Source organism: Actinia tenebrosa, unplaced genomic scaffold, assembly GCF_029948245.1.
Source record: "Actinia tenebrosa isolate PJP-AT-01 unplaced genomic scaffold, QUT_ActTen_1.0 PGA_scaffold0__85_contigs__length_37466705, whole genome shotgun sequence".
NCBI lineage: Eukaryota > Metazoa > Cnidaria > Anthozoa > Actiniaria > Actiniidae > Actinia > Actinia tenebrosa.
The window spans coordinates 17,548,383-17,571,042 of record NW_028292569.1 but is presented as its reverse complement, the minus strand read 5'-3'; the positions used below and the strand labels follow the sequence as shown (position 1 = coordinate 17,571,042).

At 37.1% G+C, this 22,660-nt stretch overlaps 2 protein-coding genes and 1 non-coding gene across 5 annotated transcripts; 1 reads left to right on the top strand and 2 right to left on the bottom strand.

The window, feature by feature from the left end:
- Positions 1-4,949: 4,949 nt before the first annotated feature.
- Positions 4,950-7,547, bottom strand: LOC148913621 (uncharacterized). 2 transcript variants are annotated; one of them, XR_016120430.1, is made up of 2 exons: positions 5,794-7,547; positions 4,950-5,721 (listed from the first exon to the last, which is right to left on the bottom strand). XR_016120430.1 is itself a non-coding variant. In XM_089033920.1 (2 exons), exon 2 carries the CDS (start codon positions 6,987-6,989, stop codon positions 6,120-6,122), a length of 870 nt encoding a protein of 289 aa, XP_088890046.1. In that variant the 5' UTR covers positions 6,990-7,035; positions 7,360-7,547; the 3' UTR covers positions 4,950-6,119. The 2 variants fall into 2 exon arrangements, 1 of the variants encoding a protein (XP_088890046.1); XM_089033920.1 differs by having other exon boundaries at positions 4,950-7,035; positions 7,360-7,547.
- Positions 7,548-7,712: 165 nt separating this feature from the next.
- Positions 7,713-21,530, bottom strand: LOC116304676 (protein amnionless-like). 2 transcript variants are annotated; one of them, XM_089033907.1, is made up of 15 exons: positions 21,387-21,530; positions 20,092-20,276; positions 19,676-19,766; positions 18,961-19,124; positions 18,108-18,173; positions 17,765-17,902; positions 17,293-17,383; positions 16,371-16,459; positions 15,490-15,574; positions 14,911-14,958; positions 13,320-13,388; positions 12,709-12,805; positions 11,046-11,093; positions 10,598-10,712; positions 7,713-10,306 (listed from the first exon to the last, which is right to left on the bottom strand). In XM_089033907.1, exons 1-15 carry the CDS (start codon positions 21,442-21,444, stop codon positions 10,205-10,207), a joined length of 1,446 nt encoding a protein of 481 aa, XP_088890033.1. In that variant the 5' UTR covers positions 21,445-21,530; the 3' UTR covers positions 7,713-10,204. The 2 variants fall into 2 exon arrangements, with proteins under 2 accessions (XP_088890033.1, XP_088890037.1); XM_089033911.1 differs by lacking the exon at positions 11,046-11,093.
- Trnae-uuc (transfer RNA glutamic acid (anticodon UUC)) lies at positions 13,892-13,963 on the top strand. Its single transcript has one exon. It is a non-coding gene; the product is annotated as a tRNA-Glu (tRNA).
- Positions 21,531-22,660: the final 1,130 nt, after the last annotated feature.

Here is a 22,660-nt window from a genome sequence, read left to right as displayed (position 1 = left end):
CGAGTCTTTTAAAAACAACTGAGCACAGTTACAATACCAGAGGAGTATCTAATTTTAACTTAACTATCCCTAAGTCAAGGACTAATGCAGGCAAACGTAGATTCGCCCATATAACTTCCTCCATTTAGAATGGCCTTCCTTCAGAATTGCAAAAGATATCATCTCTTAAAATTTTCAATCGAAGGTGCAAGGTGCATTTTCTTAGTCAATTTCAGTCAGGCTTCCGACATAATTTCTTCCTCAAAAATATACTGATTGATGCCTGTTGACTTATTGTGCAATTCTAGGTTTCTTAGTACAGCTTTTACTGGACTTTGTCTAAGACTATTATTAGTTAAGCTTAACCTTTTTCAGTTTAGATTAGTGTAGATAAATTAGATAAAAAAATTAGTGTAGACCTAATATAGCTGTATATGGGAACACGTGATAGCAATTCAATAGAAATACAAATCCTTAGATATAGTAGTCTCCCCCACAGCCGCTTTCAGTGCATGTCGTCACGCAACGCTTTCTCCCCCTGACTAACTCCCCCTTAACTATAGATATAATTAAATAGTTAGGAGTACAGTTTTAGAGCTAAAATATGTATATTAGAATATACTTTTTTGAATAATTTTGTAAAATTTTTATTGTATATAAATATATATTTTAGTTTATATTGGCCTAACTGGAAAGGAAATAAGCTCACTGCTTTATTAGTTCACCCAATAAAGATTATTATTAAGTTTTGATTGAGTTGCCCCGATCCACCGTATTGGGCCTTATAGGCTTTCCACAGGCATCAAGATTTAAATATTTAGCACTAAGAGGGGGGAAAAGGGAAAACTAATAATTGTTTTTTTCAAACCTAGCCATTCAGCGATAACTCAAATAATGAGAAAAGCAAATAGAACATCACACACACGCAATAGTGACACTTGGGCACCTGGATCAGTCAAGCCCGGCCCACTGGACTACAACAGAATAGCAAAACCTTCTTCCATTTGTTCGCTATAGACCTTAGAGACCTTTAGCACGAAGTTCTTGCTAGGTACCAAAACCTTAAACTACAGTACCACTTCAGACGTTTTCGTCAAACTTTCAACATTTAGCAATGGCGTCATAACGAAGTTGTTGCTAGAAGAGCCGCCATATTTAATTTTCTTTATGCCGAGTGTTTCTCTGTGTTTGCAGGCGTGTTTTTGGGCCACAGTGATCCCTTAGCGGTTGGCGGTAAACCTAATGTCAAATATTTTTATTATTATAATTTAACCAACGTACTTTCTGGCTCCATTGAATAACCGCTACCCTGTTCATGTTGTGATTTTCTCTCGAGTTTTCAATAGGTTCGATACATGAACAATTCATTCGTTGGCTCAGAATTTCCAGGTGTCTTCGTACAGACGTGGTTTTACATGAAATTTTGCATGGTCTTCCCCAAATCATCAAGGAATAATATTTTTAATAAAAAGTTGTGCTAATTAGTTAGTTAATTAAGCTATGTACGCTAAAAAGCTGAAATTCAATTGATGAAGTCAAGTAGTGGGGTCTTATGAAGCAAATTGTCACGAATTTCTGGACATGTAACTATTGACTAAAGGCAGGCAGAACGAAATTTCCCGGAGCGACAACGTTTAATGAAAATAGATGTACAGAAGTCAATTTTGTCTAGAGCTAACTTATAGACATATTTCAAAAAAAAAAACAAAAACCAAACAATTTCTCACGCGTCACAAATCATCTACCCTTGATATATACTCGCTATTTTCTCTTTAACTTCTGGAGCATTAATTCATCTGGACAATAGATTTCTATGGAAGCTAGAGAGGCCAATTTAAATTAGAATTAATTTCTAGTGAATGTCTTTTTTCTCAGAATTTTTAACTGATTCATTCTTCAGATCAGAGCAAGAAACAATTTCACGTTTGAGAATAAACTAGGTTTAAAATTTGCCACGACTAAACTTATGTTGTTTGTAATTATTTTATGATGTACTAGAAAACCACAAAGCAAAGATCATTATGGGACGTACCAGAGAAACCACCTGAGAATGGAGCAAACAGAATCGATATGGCCGTGCTGGATAAAGAAACAAACACATGGACATTATTTAAAGTAACAGTATGCCAAGTTGAAAAGATCAAAGAAAAGACAGCTATCAAGCAGGATAATTACACAGGGCTGCGAGATGGAGTCAAAGACATCTACAAAAGCGCTACCGTAAAGCAATTCAAACCAATGTCCTATTCGACTTCCTTGGAGGATATCATGAGAAACTAAAAGACGAGCTAGAAACAGTTAGTCAGAACGACAGAGGAACGTTGTTTCTAATCCAGAGTTGCCAGAAATGGATCGCCAGTCCGCAGAACGTGGACAATTACACGACCTAAGAAATAACTATAAAGCAATTGATGCACGGCGGTCATGTTGGAGGAACTTTACAAAAGAATTGTCAATGAATTCTTTTGTTATATCCTCCAACATGGCCGCCGTGTCTTTTGTTATTTAATTCTCTTGGGAATGGTTGAAAACCATCAATACGGCCGCTACACTGTAACAAAGCCTAGGTTCGTCCCGCTATAATTATTGTGAATTGAAATGACAGAGACAAAAAAACTCCAAAAATGCTCTAGGCGCATTGAAAGTAGAAAATAGGTAAAAGATGTATATTCAATTTGCATTAAAATCAGAGAAAATATCAAAATGAATGATGGTAACAGACAATCATTAATTCAAATTAAAAGCGGATTTGAATAGATGAGTTTTCAATGAAGACTTAAAGGAAGTGAAGGATGATGCAGTTCTACTGAATAGGAGGAGGAAGAGAATTCCAAAGTTCTAGTGCACACAAAGAGAACGAATGACCACCATATGATTTCACGAGAGAGTCTGCACGATCGAGTAGTAAATGAAGCATGAACCAGTGATTGACTTACATAAGAAATTTAGTCTAACTCAGCCTTTCGGTGCATTTTACCATTTTACCGGGCATAGATTTAGTGCAGAGAGCTGTCTACACCTCATTGCAAGAACATTGTCATATAAAATAAGAAAAAAGGAAATAATTAGTAAGAAATTTTAAATAACTTGATAATTTGATAAAGCCTTCTAGTTTGATGAAAATAACTGTTTTAGCATATACTAACAAGGTAATTTAAAAATATCAACCCATACTTCTAAAACATTAAAATAATGACTCCCGTTTTACTCAAAAAATTTATTTTGTTATTTTTATGACAACCTTCCTGCAACAAGGTGTACCGCAACGAATAAAAAAGGTCATGTGCACGATGTCATCATTACTACTACAAAATGAACACTTTCAGGATATTATTTCTTGTTCATTTTAACTCCCTACAAGAATCACAAAGAATAGCAAGTCGATTTAGTTTAATTCTAACTAACTGGTAAATGAAAAATGAGCTAAATGCTAACAGCTTAATGTTTCTTACTGGACAATGAGTATAGAGTTTGATTCCATGCACGGTAATGGATCTTTTACAATACTTCACATTCATTTCATTTCATCAATTTAAGTCGATTTCTGCAATTTCATAAACATGCAAACTCTGTGCTTCCGAGTTGCACGGTGAAATTTGTTTATTTATTTTTATTTATTTTTTATGCAGCTTCCGCCAGTCAAAGATATAAAAGGAACCGACTGATTATCTAGATTGCAGCAATATTATTTCCCGTAACAATCAATTGTATGGAGCTTGAAGTCATGCACGGTAATGGATCTTTTACAGTGCTTCACATTCATTTTATTTCATCAATTCAATCAATTAACAGGCAATTGTATTGAAACAGTTTCAGGGCTAGGTAGATCAGCCTTTTACTTAGACATTATTCCGTGAAGACGGTAAATATAATGAAGACGATGTGATGTTCTGGAAAAAACGCGACTATTGTCCGATGCAAACATAACAACTAAAGGGTCATTTACGACATTTAGCCAGAGATGCATTAAAAGGAAAATCAATATGGTTTCTCCTTTTTAGGAATAATTATAAATATGATATTATGACTCAAATATATAATGAAACTATGAAATAGAGTTCCATTTCCGTACGCATACGTACGTACATTACGTACGCATTAAGCAAATAACTGCCTTTGATAACTATGACTTCTGCACTTGAACAAGGGTAGCTTTCTCAGATTTCTAAGTTAAGATTCACAGGTTCAGGTCACAGTAACAAGTTAAATAATTTACAATTAGTTCTATACTCAAATTGGCTATGTAAAAAGACTTACAAAGTGATTCCTTGCGATCAAAAAGTGTGGGCAAATCGAGTTCAGTACGTCCCTCGTTTTACGACAGGTGTGGATGTATAACACGAAAAGCACGAAACAATGAGATGCTGACATTTTGAAAGTGGTGTATATGGAAAGAGTATAGTGTAAAAATGTCAAATTGAGTTCAGTACGTCCCTCGTTGTACGACAGGTGTGGATGTGTAACACGAAAAGCACGAAACAATGAGATGCTGACATTTTGAAAGTGGTGTATATGTAAAGAGTTTAGTGTAAAAATGTCCATGGATGTTCGTGTGTGGACTATACTAGTGCTTCTCGTCATACTCATACGTGTAGCATGCGTGTACTGCCCCCCCCCCCCCCCCAAAAGTATGGGTTTTTAACAAAAAAGAAAAGATGATCAAACAGGAAATCCTTGTCCCTTGATAAACAAACAAAGGGCAGTAGCTAATATATGGGCAGTCGTCCCTTTTGGGAAAAAGTCGTTCGCTTTTTTTATTGACTTATGTAATAGATATTTTTTTACGTTGGGGGAGGGGGGGGGGGGGAGTGGTCCAGCGGTTCTGGTGGCTATACGGACCTATGAGACATCAAATCGAGTTTTTAGTTTCGTAGTAGGTGAACTATAGACTTACATTTTGTCCAAAATGAAGTGTAATGTTGCTTTAACACTAAAAAAAAAATTAATTAAAAGATGAGCTACGCTTTTGTTTAGCAAAGGCAGGAAAGAGACTTGTCTTTATTAACATTTGAGCTTATTTGTTTTCGATGGCCCACTTGTAAATCGAAAACTCACTAACATGGCTTTTAAATAGCTATCAGTTTGTTTTTACAATATCAATGTTAGTTTTGGTACGACTCTGACGAACGTTGTTGCATGACAATGTTGACATAAAACTTATCAACCTCTTAAGTCGGGACTGCAAGAGCCTGTCTTTGCAACGCATTTATATCTATCATTCAATCTAAATTAAAAGCTTTACACTGAAGGCAAATATAAAGAAAACTAAAGCAACTATTAATATTTAACGGTTCAGTGAAAAAGTCTTTTTACATAAAATGTAATCTCTTCGGTACCGCAAGAGTCTGTCTTTGCAACCCATTTATATCTATCATTCAACCTACATTTAGATTTAGAAAAGACAGAAAGATATAAAGAAAACGCAAGGAACTATCAACATATTGTTGGTTCAATGGAAGTCCAAGTTTTGTAGGACTTGTTTTGTATTTACACATGCTCAAAAACATTTGTTGTTGCAGCTGAAGATCAAGATACTCCTTTAATAATTACCTTTTTCAACACCCAAACTAAAACCACATCAAAGTAACGTGTTTCCTCGCTCTCAATAGTCCGATACATAGCCAGCATTGATCCCTAAATTGTTCGATATCGTATTCGAGGATAACTTGTCATTGGTAGTCTCTGCTAGAGGTTTTGGCCTCTAGGTGGTTAGTTTTCCTTCCTTTGCTAAAGTACACAGCTCTAAAAATTCAATTGAATTCAGTTAGTGTAGAACCATTGGACATCGATCCCAAATAACTTTTTTTTATATACCTTGAAGTAATCGCATCTCTTTCCATAGGTTCCCCTCCTCTCTTTCCTTACTCCACTAAGTCAGTTTGTGTGCAACCACAAGCAACTGAAAAGATGATACTGATACATAATTTCTTAGATTTAGGAAAACACTTTACGAGAGCCGTCATGGAGACTTTGTCACTGTTGTATGAAGATTGCGGGATGGGAGCACCGAGTATACAATCAGATAACTGCTGTAATAGAAGTATGAAATGCCTTCATTGCATGCAAGTGTACTCATTAGGATCGTGGAAGATTTGATAAAGGATTTCTGATCAGTGATAAATGTTGAATAACTTGCTAAATTACTTTGTTCCATCTGTGGTTGTGGTTTTCCTGCTTTCTTGGCCGCTGTTGACTGGACATTCATTATTCCTTGGGACAACACGGTTGTTCTTGCGCACCTTTTGTAGTAGCTTAGACTTTATTTTATTGTCGGTGATCGCACACAGAAGAGGAAGAACCGAGAACAACGAGTATGCAATCAGATAACTGGTGTAGTAGAAGCATGAAATGCCTTCATTGGGTGCAAGTGCATTCATAAGGGTCGTGGAGATTCCATAAGGAAGCCATGTCGCGGTGTATGCCATAAATATGACCACGGATACTTTGACCAGGTTCAATTCTTTTGTAGTATTTAGGCGTCCCAAGGTTTCTTGTACTTCTTGGATGTGCCGACGGACTTGGTTAGTGATCGATGAGAACGTGAAGATTGCAATAGTCTTGGAAGAAACCATTATTCCCGACACAAGTACAATGATTGGCACACTTGTCTTTTCCATGCGCGTCTTAATATCCACACTAAATTGTTCGTAATAGCTCTGTCTCATAAAGCAGTATGGAACACCATCGGCCATTTGTCGAAGTGCCACGTTCTTGGAGCACACCACATAAACTATCACAAACAAGGCTGTTCCTAGTATTGCTCTATAAGCAATGGATGGAGTTATACGTCGCTCTTTAACGAGTCTTGTCAGTGCTTCATATCGATCCCAACAGATGATGTTCAGAGTGCAAACACCAACTCCAAGATGAGTGAACAAAGATACGAAACGTAGAAAACATATCGCGTTGGCCAGTTGCAGAGGTAAGTGTTGTATGACATTCGTCGTGTAGAACTCCAAGTAGTGAAGAGGAAGGCTGATAGAAGTTGCAACCAAGTTGTTCACCGACATACAAAACAGGCAAATCAAATAGGTTGAACCTCTCGTTTTCAATTCTCTTCGAGTAAATTGAATGACAAAACTATTAAAGACAGTACTGGTTATAATAATCACAGCTAATATGCTATGAATGAGCCATAAAGGAACACAAGTTATGCCTTTTTCATAGATGTTACGATCAGCAATCATTTCTGCAGCTGCACCTCCACGAATGTATAGATTTACTGTGTACCAGTGCCGGTAAATGTGTCTCTTACGTTCGTACCACAATTTATACCTTTTACATGGAAGTTATTAGGATGAGTGCTCATTTCTGCAGCTGCACCTCCACGCATCTATATGCGTCTATTGTTCTAGCATAACAAATAAAAAGTCATTTTACCTTTACAAAACAAATCCAATTTCGCCCTACTTCGGCTTCGTCGTTATTCACTTCTCTGTTTCCAAAGCCTTTTCAAATGGATTCCTCGGCAATTGAAAAAAAATTCATATATATGTCATGTTTCGTTATTTGATGATGTAACAGATGTCAGATATGTGGTCCGTCTTTAACACTGGTTCAACGGTAAATAGAACGATTATTTCGCAAGATGAAAACAGAAATTATTTTAATAAATTCCCCTATTAATAATCAGCCACTTTTCCTTAAAAGCTTCAATCCAACTTTCTTGCAAATGCAAATATTGAGACAAGAGATTAAACAGAGATCGACAGAAAAAGGTATAACACCCAAGCAAACTTTATTCTAACTTAGCCGTGGCTAAGTGGATTTTATTGACAATTTTTCCCTGAGCAAATGTGAGTATTACGCTTTCAGTTTTGTCATTTCTCGATCTATACTCATTGAATTCATTTTCTTTAAGCTGGGCTTTCTTTTAAAAGTTTTTCACGTGAAATATTTCTCCTACTGAGAGTTTTTGATGGACGGCGTTTCTCACAGGCAAACGGCACACCTGTTTGGTCGAAGGTTTTGTTCCCGGCTTCAAATGTATTGAGTGTAAACGATAATGGATGTAGTAGAGTGGTAGTAGTTTGTAGTCAATTTAGTCAAGCTTTTGAATTCAATAATCTAGGGAACAAAGTAGGACATTATAAAAGAATTTGCAGGCTTGCATTTTCAGTGCTTTATATACTGAAACAAAGACATGCTTTGAAAAAATATCTACAAATGGCTCCAGCTGATCTGAGAAAATGTGTTAGCCAATCAGAATCGAGAAAAATTGCAAAACTGAGGTGTCACTTTTCTTTTTCAAATCCGGATTTCCGGGTCACCAAATGGAAAAAATAACATTGCTAAAACGCGCTTTATAACCGTGACACAATAATTCATGAGTTTTACATTTTTATTCCAGTGGAGAGCTTGTTTATATTTTTCGCTGTTCAATTTTCGCAGGCTTTATTACAGCTGCAGTGACTTCATTTCTACGCGGTCACTATTTCAGATCTGGATGACCACGTATAGTTGCGGTCTTGTCTCATCCAGACACATTAGCATAGAGTACCACAAGTTTAACAGTTCCGACTGTCATATGTCACCTTCTCTAAATAAAGATGATTTATTTTTCGTGCTATGACTGCAAAAATGTCGTTATTTATGTTATGTCATTTCGGGTGGTGATAGTGTTGATTCAGTTCGTGCAGTTGAACTGTTTTGGATTGACTAATGACTAACGGTTTGCTATTAATGCGTTTGATCTTCTTAAAGATCAAATAGCCCCAACAAAGAGATTCGCCCAGAAAGACTGAAATGTCAGTGACAAAACTCTTTGTAGTTGAAATCATTTAAGCTTTTAAAGACAGTGCTTGTACTACATTAATGCATGAATATGATTAACGCATTTACAGCAGGACATTAATTCATGACCAAGACCGTGCTTGATGACTACATGATTTTGAAGCTTTTAATGATCGCGTATTCCTTAAACCTTTTGCATCATGGTCACACCATTAAATCCTGACTAAAACTAAAGATACCCTTTGTACATGTATAAGAAAAGATAACTAGCTAAAAACTAGTGTGAGCTGCGTCGGTTTTTCTAGTGAAACAGTAATGATAAAAGGTTAAATTATACACCGTGAAAAGATGAAAAAACTTACTGACGTTTCGGACGCTAGTCCTTCGTCGGAGTAAAAGAGGACGAAGGACTAGCGTTCGAAGTTTTTTCATCGTTTCACGGTGTATAATTTACCCTTTTATCATTCCTTGTACATGTATACTTGATTTTGACACTTCACAGGAGCATTCATCAAACCCTTTTTCCACGCCATCCTATTTTCAAGTCCAGACCAAAATATAAGACAGCGGTTTTAGACGAGGCATGAGTTTGAAAATTGATGAAATTACTGCCATTTGAGTGGATTAAAGAGCAATTGTTGAAGTAATATTTCAAAGTCGACAATGACGACTGGACGGGATTTCAAGTCCAAGCAATTAGTTCCAGTTGCGTGGACTTGAAATCCTGTCCAGTCCGATATTGGAGGCTTTGAAATGTTTTCTCATGCTCATTATTATTCGACTTCGAGTAACTGGAACAAAATTAATTCAGTCCTAGGACTGAATTAAGTTTGTTCCAGTTACTACAGACTGAATTCAGTCCTTTCACAAGACTTTACCAGATTTCAAGTAACATCATGTGACACAAAAATAGCCCATTGATTGGCTGGTTTACTCATGAATTATTTATGAGTATGAGAAACAGGTTCCTCAGTCTAAAGAAGGTATGGCGCAATGCAACTCAAAACCAACTTTAATCCAATCATTGCATTCCAACGAATATCATTTTATATCATTTTTGTAGAAAATTATGATTGAAAGAAAAATAAATAAAGTTTAAATTAACTGAAACTGTAATAAAATCCAAGAAGATATAACTAGCTAAAAACTAGTGTGAGCTGCGTCGGTGTTTCTAATGAAACAGTAATGATAAAAGGGTAAATTATATACCGTGAAAAGATGAAAAAACTTACTGACGTTTCGGACGATAGTCCTTCGTCGGAGCAAAAGTAACTAGCGTCCGAAACGCCAGTAAGTTTTTTTCATCTTTTCACGGTGTATAATTTACCCTTTTATCATTACTGTAATAAAATCACATAAGAAAAAAAGATAAGAAAAGGAGGGATGAAAGAACGGTCGTTTTGAAAAAGCAAACTACTTGAGAGGTAAAAGGATAGACAAAGTGAAAGACAGTACAAAATAGGAAAGAATGTCTTGACCAAGATTATACACCTTACACAGCACGGGCCAGGTTCTCCCCACTCTCATAAAGCGGATTCTCGAATGTTTTCTTTTCTTTTCCACTAACGTACAACAAATTGTCAGACTGCAGTTTCTGAAATCAAAAGAAAAAAGCCAAATCAAATCTTACTACTTAAGATATTAAAATTATTCTGCACAAAATCGAGGCTAACTCGAATGGAACTCGAGAGAACACGAAACTGGAGTATTTTGTTGCTGCAAAAGTTTTATGAGACATTGCTACGCCACCATTGATTCCCTCAAAAACTCACATGCGATTCCGTGTGCCCCCGAGAGCCCAGTTGTGTGGCCAGTAGGCGCAGGTGATTACGTGACCAGTTGGCGCAGGTGATAACGTGACTAGTTGGTCATAGTAATGTCATACCTGATAGTCGCCGTGTGTGTCGTGATGTGTGTCTTTAGGGCTATCAGTATGCATCTCTTGCATCTCTATTCTACTTTGGCTTTCCTCTATCAACTGTAGTGAATGACTACGCATCCTTAAGAAAAACAAATAATGAGATGTTACTGGTAACTGCTTTTAATCTAGAATCCCCTTGTTGTTTGGTTTCATAATATCATTGAACCTAGTGACAGATGATACTGTCATAGCTAAAAAAATAAATTTCATATCATTGAACTTGTTTCTTCAGTCATTAATGATTTTAATAACCGGGCTTTCGGGTCCATGGCCCATTATATCAGGTCAGAATGAAGCAATCAAAAAAACGTTTTTCTGATTGCTTCATTTTTCAAATTTCAAGGGCTTGTTTCGGTTATTTTTGAAATGGCATTGCAAGCATTTCCAACTTGCTGCAAACAATCTTCGATACCTTTCCTCGGTCCCAGTTCCATACCGACGACGCCTAGGTTCTGCAGATCTGTGAACAACACACCGTTTACGTCATTCTTGTGAATTTTACGTCTGACGTCAGTCCTGAATTTAACCACTTGAAGGACAATATTATAATGGAAAACTAAAGGGATGAGGGAGCCTGGTGTAGGGGTTATTGTTGGCCTCTAATTACATATCAAAAATTGAGTGTCGTATTTCCCTGTGTCTGTTGTCTGCGAGGCAGACCCACGAGTTAGCATCGTCCCCGTATCCTTCCTCGATTTTACAAAGTTTTTCTTTTTTTACTTGTCTTTTTTTTGTTTTCTTTTCTTCTTCAAAAATGTTCATGTCGAGTTCGTTATAAAACGACAGCTTTTTGTTTGGTGCTTTTCCGCACAATCCAAATATGAAATTGATCATACCATATATGGAGTGAGCTTTTCTCTACACCAACTTCGACACTAACATACAGTAAAGCTTGATATTTGTTCATTTAGCTGATTTGTGCAATATTTCATAACAGAACTGGCACCAAGGACATGTACTTGGTACAAAAAAACCTTCAAATTTTATCGATAGCCTGAAACCTTCGAGCTGATCATCGTCAGGGCAAGGCTTGGCTTTAGATCGAATCACAACATGATGTTAGTTTTGTGTAGGGAGGAAAGCCAAAAAACCTAGAGAAAAATCCTCGAGTCAAAGGAGAGACCTAACAAACTCTACTCAGATATAATGCAGGCGGTTTCTACAGTAATTTCAACCAACAAAGCTACCTCTTGTAGTTCCACGACATTTCTCCAACATGGTGGCTTTGAAAACCTGCTATAATCATCATCTTATGCCCTTATCGCGTTTTAATTGCTCTATTTCACTATGACGTCACTGCTTGTTTATGTGGGGGATAGAATCGCCAAATCCAATAGAAAATTCAACAAAATTTGCTCCTAGCGAAACAGTTTAATCTAAAATGGCCTGGTTTTCAGATATGTGTTGTAATATAATATGTGTTAATACATATGTACTAAAAAATATTCTGAGCGTTTGCTGGCTATTCTACTTCTCTTCGTGGATTGATACGGGTTTTAGAACAATTTTCGGTGAATCTGCGTTGATCTGAACCCCTCCGAAGACCATGATCCTTTGCGTTTAAACAATAGATTGTTTTGATGTGACGTCATAGTGAAATAGGGCAGTTCCACTAGTACTCCTTAAAATCTTTGTGTAACTCCTTTTGGTAGCCCAATAGAGGCTTTGCACTATCACGTGATGGCCGCCATGACAAAAGGCACAACAATAGAGTCGTTCTCCCCTGGGAAACTGAATTCTTTTTCATGTAAATCACATGCCATCACTGCCTCCTGTCATGGCTGCCATCACGTGGTAGAAAATGGTACAAAGTCTCTATAAACTTTTTATTTTGTGCGTAATTTCCCCCATTTCAGACCATGTGCCATTCTTTTGAGAATAAAATTTTTTGTTTGAGTTGTCTTCAATTGCACGTGTTTTCTTATGTGCAACCGCCAAAACAAAGAAATAGTACTCTAGGGAACGACACGTGGCCTGAAATGGAAAAAATTACGCCCAAGCTAGAAGTCTAAAGAGGATTTCAGAGAGTAGAGGTTCATGTCAAGATGTAATAGGGGCAAAAAGGAATCCCGTACCTCTTTCTTCTGCATATAACCACTACGATCACCAGTAATAACAAGAATAGCAGGCCAATACCCAGACCCAGTGGTAGACCAAGAGACTTTGAATCATCTAAAAGAGAAAGAAGATCAGAAGAAGTTACACAGTTTGGTACATCAACAGAGTAAGGAGGGGCAGGTTTACACTTTCTTATTACCTGGCACAGGTTTTGTACAGCTGAATAATAATGAAATTCCAGAACTTTTCCAGGAAATTCGCAGGGTATGAATAAAAAAATTTCAAGTCCCTGTACTTGGAAATGAACTATTAACAAATGTATACTGGAGACCTTATTGTGGTAATTCAATTCAGTTTGTTAGAAAATATGCTAAGCAGATGCTTTCTTAAAATGCGTAAATTGATTTTGTAACAAAAAAGTCGAGCCTCTACTCATCCATCACAAGCCATTCCCAGGGTAAATTTTCAAGGACTTGGTGAAAAAATATGGAGTTTCAAGAAGTTTCCCAGGACCCTTGAAAAAAATGCAACCTTCCACAGATTTAGAACGAAGGCTGTTTACAGATTCCTCCATCCCAATCAGTAATTTATTGATGGAGAAGGAGGGGGAGGAGAGTTCATTCCATACCTTTTCCAGCACTAGAACGGCTGGCCCGTCCTGAATGCAATGTTTTGATGATAGTGAAGTCAGAAGAACCTGTAATAAGACAAAACATTTGCGCTTACTTCAGTGACGATTTTGGCGATTATTTCCAGTTTGCATCATTAGAATACATCCACGCAAGAAGGCAACAATATTTTCTATGTTTTCTCAGTCCATTAATGCCATGTCCATTAATGCGATGTCCAATAATTCATGTCTACGGAACGTGCCCCATTTGTGTTTAAGGCTCTGGCATCGCTTCATATTTAAAAAACTCCTTTCAAGAAAATATATTTCTCAAAATCTTTATCATCTGAGCTTTGAAATATATACATAGTTTTGTTGAATATGTTGCGCAGAGAGCGTCTTAAACGAAATATACCCCTGAAGGTCATAGTATTACACCTTATACTTTATGAAAGCGGTATTACAGCAACTAAGTGCACGGCACAGTTTATCCAACTCGAAAAGCTGATTAAATGTTCGGACAATTTGTTATTAAACTTTGCTCGGATAATAATTCAAAACGTTTTTCCTTGTTAATAAATTCATCGTAATCCCATATGGTCTAGCGGTTAGGATTCCTGGCTTTCACCCAGGCGGCCCGGGTTCGACTCCCGGTATGGGAAAACAAAATATTTTATTTCTTTGTAAAAAAAAAAAAAAAAAAAAAAAAAAAGAGAAAAAAGAAAACAGGATAACTTTTTACCTAATGGAGAAAAAAAGCCGCTTTTAGAGAAAAGATAGCTATATTGCTTATCTTATTATTATTTTTTAATTATTTTTTTCGTTTTTTCGTTCGAGCGGTTTTTTCTCCGCTGCTAAGTATTATAGGTATGGGGTATGGTATTATAAGTATGGGGTATGGTATTATAGGTATGGGGTATGGTATTATAGGTATGGGGTATTATATTATAGGTATGGGGTATGGTATTATAGGTATGGGGTATGGTATTATAGTATGGGGTATGGTATTATAGGTATGGGGTATTGGAAGTAGAAAATACATCTATTCCAAAAAAGGTTCGTGAAGTTTTGGTTGCATGTTTCATGTACCATACTAAGTCCAAAATGTACTATGGTCGATGTGAATCCAATCAGCAAAAGGTCGCAAAGATATAATTTTCCAAACTTTATCTTCATGTTTTCCCGGCATATTTTCTTGCGTTCTAACATTATTGACGTATGAATATATTATTTCGAAAGTTCGAAAAACAACATGCAACATGCATCAAAACCGGCACCAAACTCATAATTCAGTCATATGAAATTAGCCTCTAATATTGAAGCGATAACAGCCTGAACGTCGAGTCGAGTCTAAATCACAGATAGAATTGAAATTAGCTATTAAAAAAAACAACCACGCCCTATTTCTATTGTTTGATGTCGGGTTTGAATTTTCGTTGGAATGAGCTGTCCCGGGTTTTGAATTCAGCATTGATATTAACATGGGAGGGCTTGGTTAATAGGGCTTGGTTGCTTTTTAAACCAGTTTGAAACGCACGCATAGAAATCCAATGCAAACCCTCGCCCTAGCGTTTTAACCTTTATGTGTAAGTTTAAAAGAGGTTTATACCTGATATTTTATCAGAAACTTGTTCAGCTAGTCGTTGAGCTTCCTCTCCTGTTAGCAGAATGGAAAGAAACGTAAAAATATATATTGCTTAATTGAAATATACATGGCTTTCCTATTGAACCATTGTGATTGGTTGATGTTTATTTCCTTAATTCCCATATACATGGCTTTCCTATTGAACCACTGTGATTGGTTGATGTTTATTTCCTTAATTCCCATATACATGGCTTTCGTATTGAACCACTGTGATTGGTTGACGTTTATTTCCTTAATTTCCATATACATGGCTTTCCTATTGAACCACTGTGATTGATTGATGTTTATTTTCTTGGCTTTCGATCGTTTCTTGACGGAAGCCCCCTCCACTAAAAAAGCATCGTGACAATCAAAATGAAGCACTCTTATTGGTTAATGTTCATATTAATACTTGCCTTCTCATTGGTTCAGAGAGGAGGCCTCACAAAGCGATTTCAAAATAACGACTTTCTTGGCATTTTCTTGGCTTTTGATCTGGAAGTTTTATTGGTCGTGGCAACATTTACAAGAATAACAGTCTGTTTCACCCCTACTTAAAATTACCTTTAGCGGGATCAGTGAAGACAACTTGTATTTCGTCACCAACCCTTGATATGGAAACTTGCACAATCGAATTACTCAGAACGAGCTAAAAGAAGGCAAAAAAGAAAGATAAATTACAAATGCAACATTTAAATGTGTGAAAAATCTATAGAGCTTATAAGTGTGACGTTGATCTATAAAAAAAGACTTCGGGTCCAAAACAGAAAGCAGTTCTATGAAGATTTTTCTTACTTTTTTTCGTTTCAGGATTTCTGTCTTTCAGGGGGAGGTTAAGTCATTGAGAAAATTGTTCGCTTTATTTTAGGTTTTTTTTTTTTTTTTTTTTTTTTTTTTTGAACAGTTGGAGCCCGGTAATATGTCACAACTTAAAGAGCAACGTCGAGATTGGACTTACCAGGCCCGTAGCGGGGGGAGGGGCCGGGGGACCTGGGCCCCCCAATAATTTCCCAACCTTTTTTTAAGCAAACGTCCAGCTAAATTTCAAACACTATTATCTTAAAATTGATAGAGGCGACTCATTTTTCCAAAAAAAGTTCACATAGTTGGCATTTGTAAATGATGAAAACTCAAAACAAGACATGCGAAAAAGCACATACTTGGCGTGGCAAAATGAGCCCCCCCCCAATAGTTTTACCCCTGCTGCAGGCCTGCTTACAAAGAATTCAGTGCATATCCTTCCCTCTCCCTCCCCCACTCCTTTTTTTTCGATCGTATTAGTCATTCCAAAGTTGAGAAAAAAGCTGGGTCGACTTGGCATTGCTGTGTATTGTGTGGCTGTTTTAGGGGACATATTTCAGAGATGATATCTATTTCGTCCTCTAAAACAGTCCCAACATACATTAGATTGCTAACTCGACCCCGTTTTTCTCGGCAAGGCTTACTGGCTTAAACTTGGCTTTCAGACTCAAGATTTTAGATTTGAAATCTTCCAGTCTAAACGATGCTCCAGGCTTTACCATCATAACTGCGCCTGGAACATAATTCACAATAAAAATATTAGAAAATGAGAACATAGAAAACGAGTCGTCTTTTAACGACTGCCAAAGAAGGATTACGTAGGCAACGGGCAAACTCTGACTTTGTGTCTCGAATAAAGACTCTAGCGGTAGTCTGGGACGAGAGAGGACCACTTGTTTCCAGCATATCATTGACGTCTTTTAATATCGTCTTTTAATATCTGTGAAAGCTTGTACGGCGATGCTGTGACCGTGATGGTGAATCATACTGTGACACGCTGCGTACCGTGATCGTGACAGTATCGGATCTGAGCATTTCATTTGCTGAGTAGTAATCTCGTGCACTGTGATTGGTTCAAAGAATACCTTACTGTGACACGCTGCGTGCCATGATCGTGACAATATCGGATCTGAGCATTTCATTTGCTGAGTAGTAATCTCGTGCACTGTGATTCGTTCAAAGAATGTCTTACTGTGACACGCTGCGTGCCATGACCGTGACGGTATCGGGTTTGAGCATTTTCATTGGCTGAGTAGTGATCTCGTGCACTGTGATTGGTTCAAAAAACGCCTTACTGTGACACGCGGCCTGCCGTGACCGTGACAGTATCGGATCTGAGCATTTCATTTGCTGAGTAGTGATCTCGTGCACTGTGATTGGTTCAAAGAATGTCGTACCGTAAAAGTCTTCCTGTCGTGTCGTGTCGTGTCGTATCGTGCCGTGCCGTGTCATGCCGTTGCACAGTTTTAAGAAATCTACTTTGGCTACTTGATGCTATAATGCAATACCAAACCGCTAAATATATAAAACACAAAGACAGTTTTAAGTCTGAGAGACTTCACTTACCACAGTAAGTACAGCACGACCCGATTGGTTCCAGAGGGTCATTACACAGTGGCACCACACAAGTCACGTGATTACATATTGTAGTCTTTTCCTATAAACATTTAAGTTGTTTTAGTTTAAAAAAGGCGATTTCCATATTTCTTTCCACTTTTACGACTTTACAACGTCTGGATTTTGGCTTAGGTCAATAAAAAATACTAATTTTGATATCATTTTAGCTTTGATCGACAGAAGCCAAAACAAGAGAAAACGTGTCCGTCTAAAGTTGTCTTGGTCACAGGAAAGAGTAGCCTCCTGCGCAGCCACTGTGAGGTGCAAACCGGAAGCACCTCACAGCTGCTGCACAGGAAGCTAAGGAAAGTGCTGATTTTAAATAAGCAGCTTTGATTTTTAAAAAAGCAACACTACAAGAAGTCTTGCCCTAATCTTCCTCCATGCTTAAATTTTGAGTAGGAATGAAAAGAAAAATTACCTGATTTGTGTTGCAAAGGCAGCCTTTTGGGTCATTGCATATTTGTCCAGTGAGCTGCATAGAACTGATGCTCAAATGGAACTGCATGGCTCCAGAATCACCACTGAGAAATTCTTTGAAAGAACTCTGGGAGTAACTCTACAAGAAAATAGGAAAAAAAATGTTTTTCCCCCAACATTTTTGATAATCCCTCTTGTGTATGTACAGAGGTTGTGTAATGACGTGATGTGTAGTTGGGGGTGTGGTTGAGAACAAGGGAAATCTGAGTTGGGTTTACAGAGCTCCCATAATGACCATAGAAACTGGCTGTCAGAAAAAAATAGTAAAATAAATACATGCTTACCTTTCCATTAATGGTAAGAGAAGCAACAGTGATGGGCTTGGTACTAGCAACATTAAAAGAACTGTCCTGAAATGTATTTCAAGATAAATGTGTCAGTAGCAAATTGAGGTTGTCCCTTTTCTATGGTCTGTACTCTCATCGAATATGGAATGGTGTCAGCATATGATCCAAACTGGAATAAGAATTGCCCTACTTCACTATGACGTCACATCAAAACAATATTCAACAATCTATTGTTTAAATGCAAAGAATCATGGTCGTCGGACGGGGTCAAATCAACGCAAACTAACTGAAAATTGTTCTAAATCCCGTATCAATGCACGAAGAGAAGTAGAATAGCCAGCAAACGCTCAGAATATTTTTTAGTACATATTACATATAATTATATCTGAAAACCAGGCCATTTTAGATTAAACTGTTTCGCTAGGAGCAAATTTAGTTGGATTTTCTATTGGATTTGGCGATTCTATCCCCGACATAAACAAGCAGTGACGTCATAGTGAATTAGGTCAATTGGAATAGGGGAGGATGGGAGCCTTTTATAGAATGCAGCCCTTAGAAAATATGGTTTAAAGAAGGGTATGAATTTATCATTCTTAATCTATATGTCAAGTCCATGTTATGTCTATTACATTTATGTTACTGTAAATTTACTGTTATGTTATATCAGGACTATATTTAACCTAGCCTTGCTAAACTAGATGTGCCTGTATAAATATTGACTTAAATAAAAAAATTAAGTATTTATTAAATATATACTATTTTTAAATATATAACGATAAAAGTCTACACCAAATATTAAGAATTTTCATTGTGGAATACAATAATCAAGAACAGAAAAATATATACAAACCTTAGGAAATAAGACTTGATCATGTTGACAAGGGACCTTCTCCAGGTGTATTATGGCATTTGCATCATTTAACACAGGGTTCCCATCATTATCAGTTACCTTCCAGTTATTGGGGTTGTACCACATTTTAGGTACACTGGCTATAAACTGGATATTACCCTTTGCTGTGAATTAAAGTAGAAATCCTGCTAGTAAGTATAACCACCAAAATGCACTTCACAGTGTGTTATAGTCATATATTATCTAAAAACCTTAAAAACCTGAAAACAATTATCGGTACCCTGAAACAACCTCTAGCTGGAATGATCAGGGCATGGCTAATTCACACATTGAATTGTGGTTTTGGGATTTGTGGAGGTAGGAAAACTGTAGTAACCTAGAGTAAAACCCTTTTGAATCTAGTGAAAGACCAAACAAACTCTACTCAATGGGCATACGTGTGATGCTGAATATTTAGTCTGAGACTCAATAGATAGGAAACAATAATGCACTACCACTACACCACCTTTGATATAAAAACGCTTGAATCTAGTGAGAGAACAAACATACTGTACTCAATGGGCCTACATGTGATGCTGAATACTAAGTCTGAGACTCAAGAGATAAGAAGAAAATTTCACGCAGTATCACTACACCACCTTTGATATTCCCTTATTTCATAACTGTTCTTTAATTTTTCCATCAAAAAGGTAAAGAATAAAGCATTACACTTCACCTGTACACTTATCAAGAACAACTTCTCTGTCCTGATAGAAGGTTAGCTCAGCATCTTTGTGGAAAATTAATTCCCCATTCATAGGTAAACTCTAAAAAATACCAACAAAAATAGATCTCTGTTTTCATTTCACTCCAGACATGAAATATCCTATAAACAGTTACTGCAATTTTCAATAATTACCCATACTCAAAGGTTGGAGTTGTCCTACGGAATTTGGTCTTTTGCTGCCACTGGTCAAAAATGTAAAAGCTACCTATACTATGATTAACTTTGATTGGCAGCACTGACACCAAATTCCAGCATGGAGCTGGAGCTAAAAGTTGGATGCTTATTAAAAACTGCTCTGACTTAAAATGTCAGGAGAAAATTTTCATTGAAATAGTGCAAATCTTTGTGTACTGTGATTTTCTTACCAGACTTTTAAGTGCATTTTGTCCTGTCAAGGCAATGGATAATGGGCTACTGTTCTGTGGATTACCAAGCTGCACATCCTGTAATGGACAGGGAACTCTCCCTGATGCCCAGTTTTCACCATTATTCCAGTTAGTATTGGGAATCCAGGTTTTGTATTGCTCTGCAGCAGATGCATGACTGTGTCCTAAATAACCAAAATAAACTTATTTGTGCCATGCAAAACCACATTATGCCACCCCTTACACAAAACACTTATTTCAAAGCAGCAAACACCTTTATAATAGTAAAAAAGTAAAGTTCAGCTTATAGTATGTGTAAAATATGTAAGATAGCAAGTTTTTTGTTGTTGAGGGGTTTATTTTAACACAGGTGCTTTATTTAAATTGGTTATGGTTGCATGACCTGTTAGTAGAAATGGAAATAATTTACACAGATTTACAAAAATTATTAAGGAATGTAACCAATTAGCCAGTTATGTCTCGATCCTGTCTGGGTTTATGGCTGGCTGTCAATCAAAAATACTCATAGTTCCCCCCCCCCCCCCCAGGCAATAGCAAGCCAATCACCATTGCAGCAGTTATTTTTTCCAATGGAATCAAAATCTTGTCCTACAAACAACTAGGCAATATCTGTTTTAAAGAGTAATACAAGGATTACAAGGCAATTATATTTTATTTTTACAGGACAGTAAATAACAATAAAAATATTATAATCAATTTTCCTTGATTAGAGTTTTAAATCCTGAGATATTCTAGCTAATATTTGAACTTGTGGGACACAGCAACAGTAAATACGGAAAGCGGAACCATGAATTGAAAAAGACCATTGGAAATTTGATTGACATAAGCCTAAAATCCAGATGTATTGAGGTGTCTGGGTACATCAGAAAATCAATGACATATTCTTAACTGGGCTTACAGTCTTAAAAAGGGAGTCAATGACTAAAAATCAGTCATAAGGAAAAAATAAAACGAAGAATAACAATAAGATAAAAATTAATTGTAATTTTTCCCTGTGTTTTGGACTGACACTCGTACTTCCTCTAGCTTCAGTACCGGGTTCAGTACCGTACAAGACATGAATAAATAAGCTTAATTGATGGACACTTTATGCATCTATGCACTCATACTTAACGTACATATAGAGATAATATTTGCTGGCCTGGAATTTATCGATGTATTTGGTGCAATTATTTAACCTTTCTTCCATATGTTTATAGAGACACAAGTGACAGCTCGAGTGTCGTGTACGATAGCTTTATTGATTTTGACTGATTTATTTAGTTTAAACTTACCATTAAACGCTAAAAGCAACGTAGCTACAAGCAAATACAGTCTAAGAAGCTTTTCCATCGCTTGAGCCTCAGTAATATCGATAATATTTGGCTGTTTTGTCTTCAGCTTCAGCTCACTGACTGAACAGCGGGAACTCAAGGGATTTCCTCCCCTGGGAGGGGGAGTAGGGAAGCACTGATTTGATACCACAGCTAGCCCATGCAATTTTCTGATTTATTGCAGTTTTGGCTTACGAATTATTTTCTCATGAAAGAGAAGAGAGAAAGATGAAAAATTCAAAGAAAGAAAGAGAAAATTAAAAAGAGAGATAAAGAAAGTAAGTGAGAAGGGAGAGAAGTTAAGGAGGGATAAGGATACGCAGCCCGTAAAGTCCTCCCACTGGTTATAAATGTAAAGCGCATTGAGATATTTGAAATGCGCTATGAAGTACCCCATTATTTTCTTTTTTGTTTATTTATTTATATAAGGAGGGAAGAAGAAGGGAGAGCAAGGGGGTCGTGGACCTTGAGACAAAATTTCTTTCCACAGTTACACCGTGCAACATTGCGCGCAATAATCCGCAATAATACTTCAGGTAATATTGCTGAAGAAGGATCGTTCATTTTCTACTTCAGCAACCTGCGTGCAACAAATTGCGTCGTGTGACGTAGCTCGCGTCATCGATAAGAACTCTCTACCTTGGGCATAATGTTTTCCCATTTCAAACCACGTAATTCCCTAGAGTTTCTCTGTTTAACGCTTGCACATTAGAAGACACATGAATATGGATACAATGAGAAAAAAAAAAAGAATCTTACTTTCAAGTGAATGACACGTGGTCTGAAATGGGAAAACATTACGCCCAAGGTGTGAAGAGATCTATTTCCTGCAACATTGCACGCCACCAAAAGAGCACAAATATTAATGTTCTCTTGGACGCCATGCAATGCTGCACTGTGCGTCCGTAGCTTTAGCTCGTCAAAATTTACATTTATTGTTTAATATCGGCGGTTCGGTCCCCCCTTCGCTGGCCAATGTCACGTGCACCTCGGAACCGCTCCAACTGAACCGCATTTATGTGTGTGCGAGCGGAGTTTTTTCGTTGTGTTTTTCTCACCATTGCCACAAGGGTTTTCTTCGAGTAGGTACTCCGGTTTTCCTTCCTGAAGATGCATATTATCGATAACAATCTAATGACAATGATAACCGAATAAAGTATGAAATACGTGGCATTTGGAAAAAAAAAAACTCTGTTGTCAAAAAACGCAGGTGGTTTGAAGCAGCGAGTCCCAAA

Coding starts and splice junctions, on each gene's coding strand:
- LOC116304676 (XM_089033907.1), bottom strand. CDS start 21,444: ATGGAAAAGCTTCTTAGACTGTATTTGCTTGTAGCTACGTTGCTTTTA. Junction 20,277..21,386: donor GTTGCTTTTAGCGTTTAATG/GTAAGTTTAAAC, acceptor TTGGTTATTTAG/GACACAGTCATGCATCTGCT. Junction 10,307..10,597: donor ACACACACGGCGACTATCAG/GTATGACATTAC, acceptor TTTTGATTTCAG/AAACTGCAGTCTGACAATTT.
- LOC148913621 (XM_089033920.1), bottom strand. CDS start 6,989: ATGTCGGTGAACAACTTGGTTGCAACTTCTATCAGCCTTCCTCTTCAC.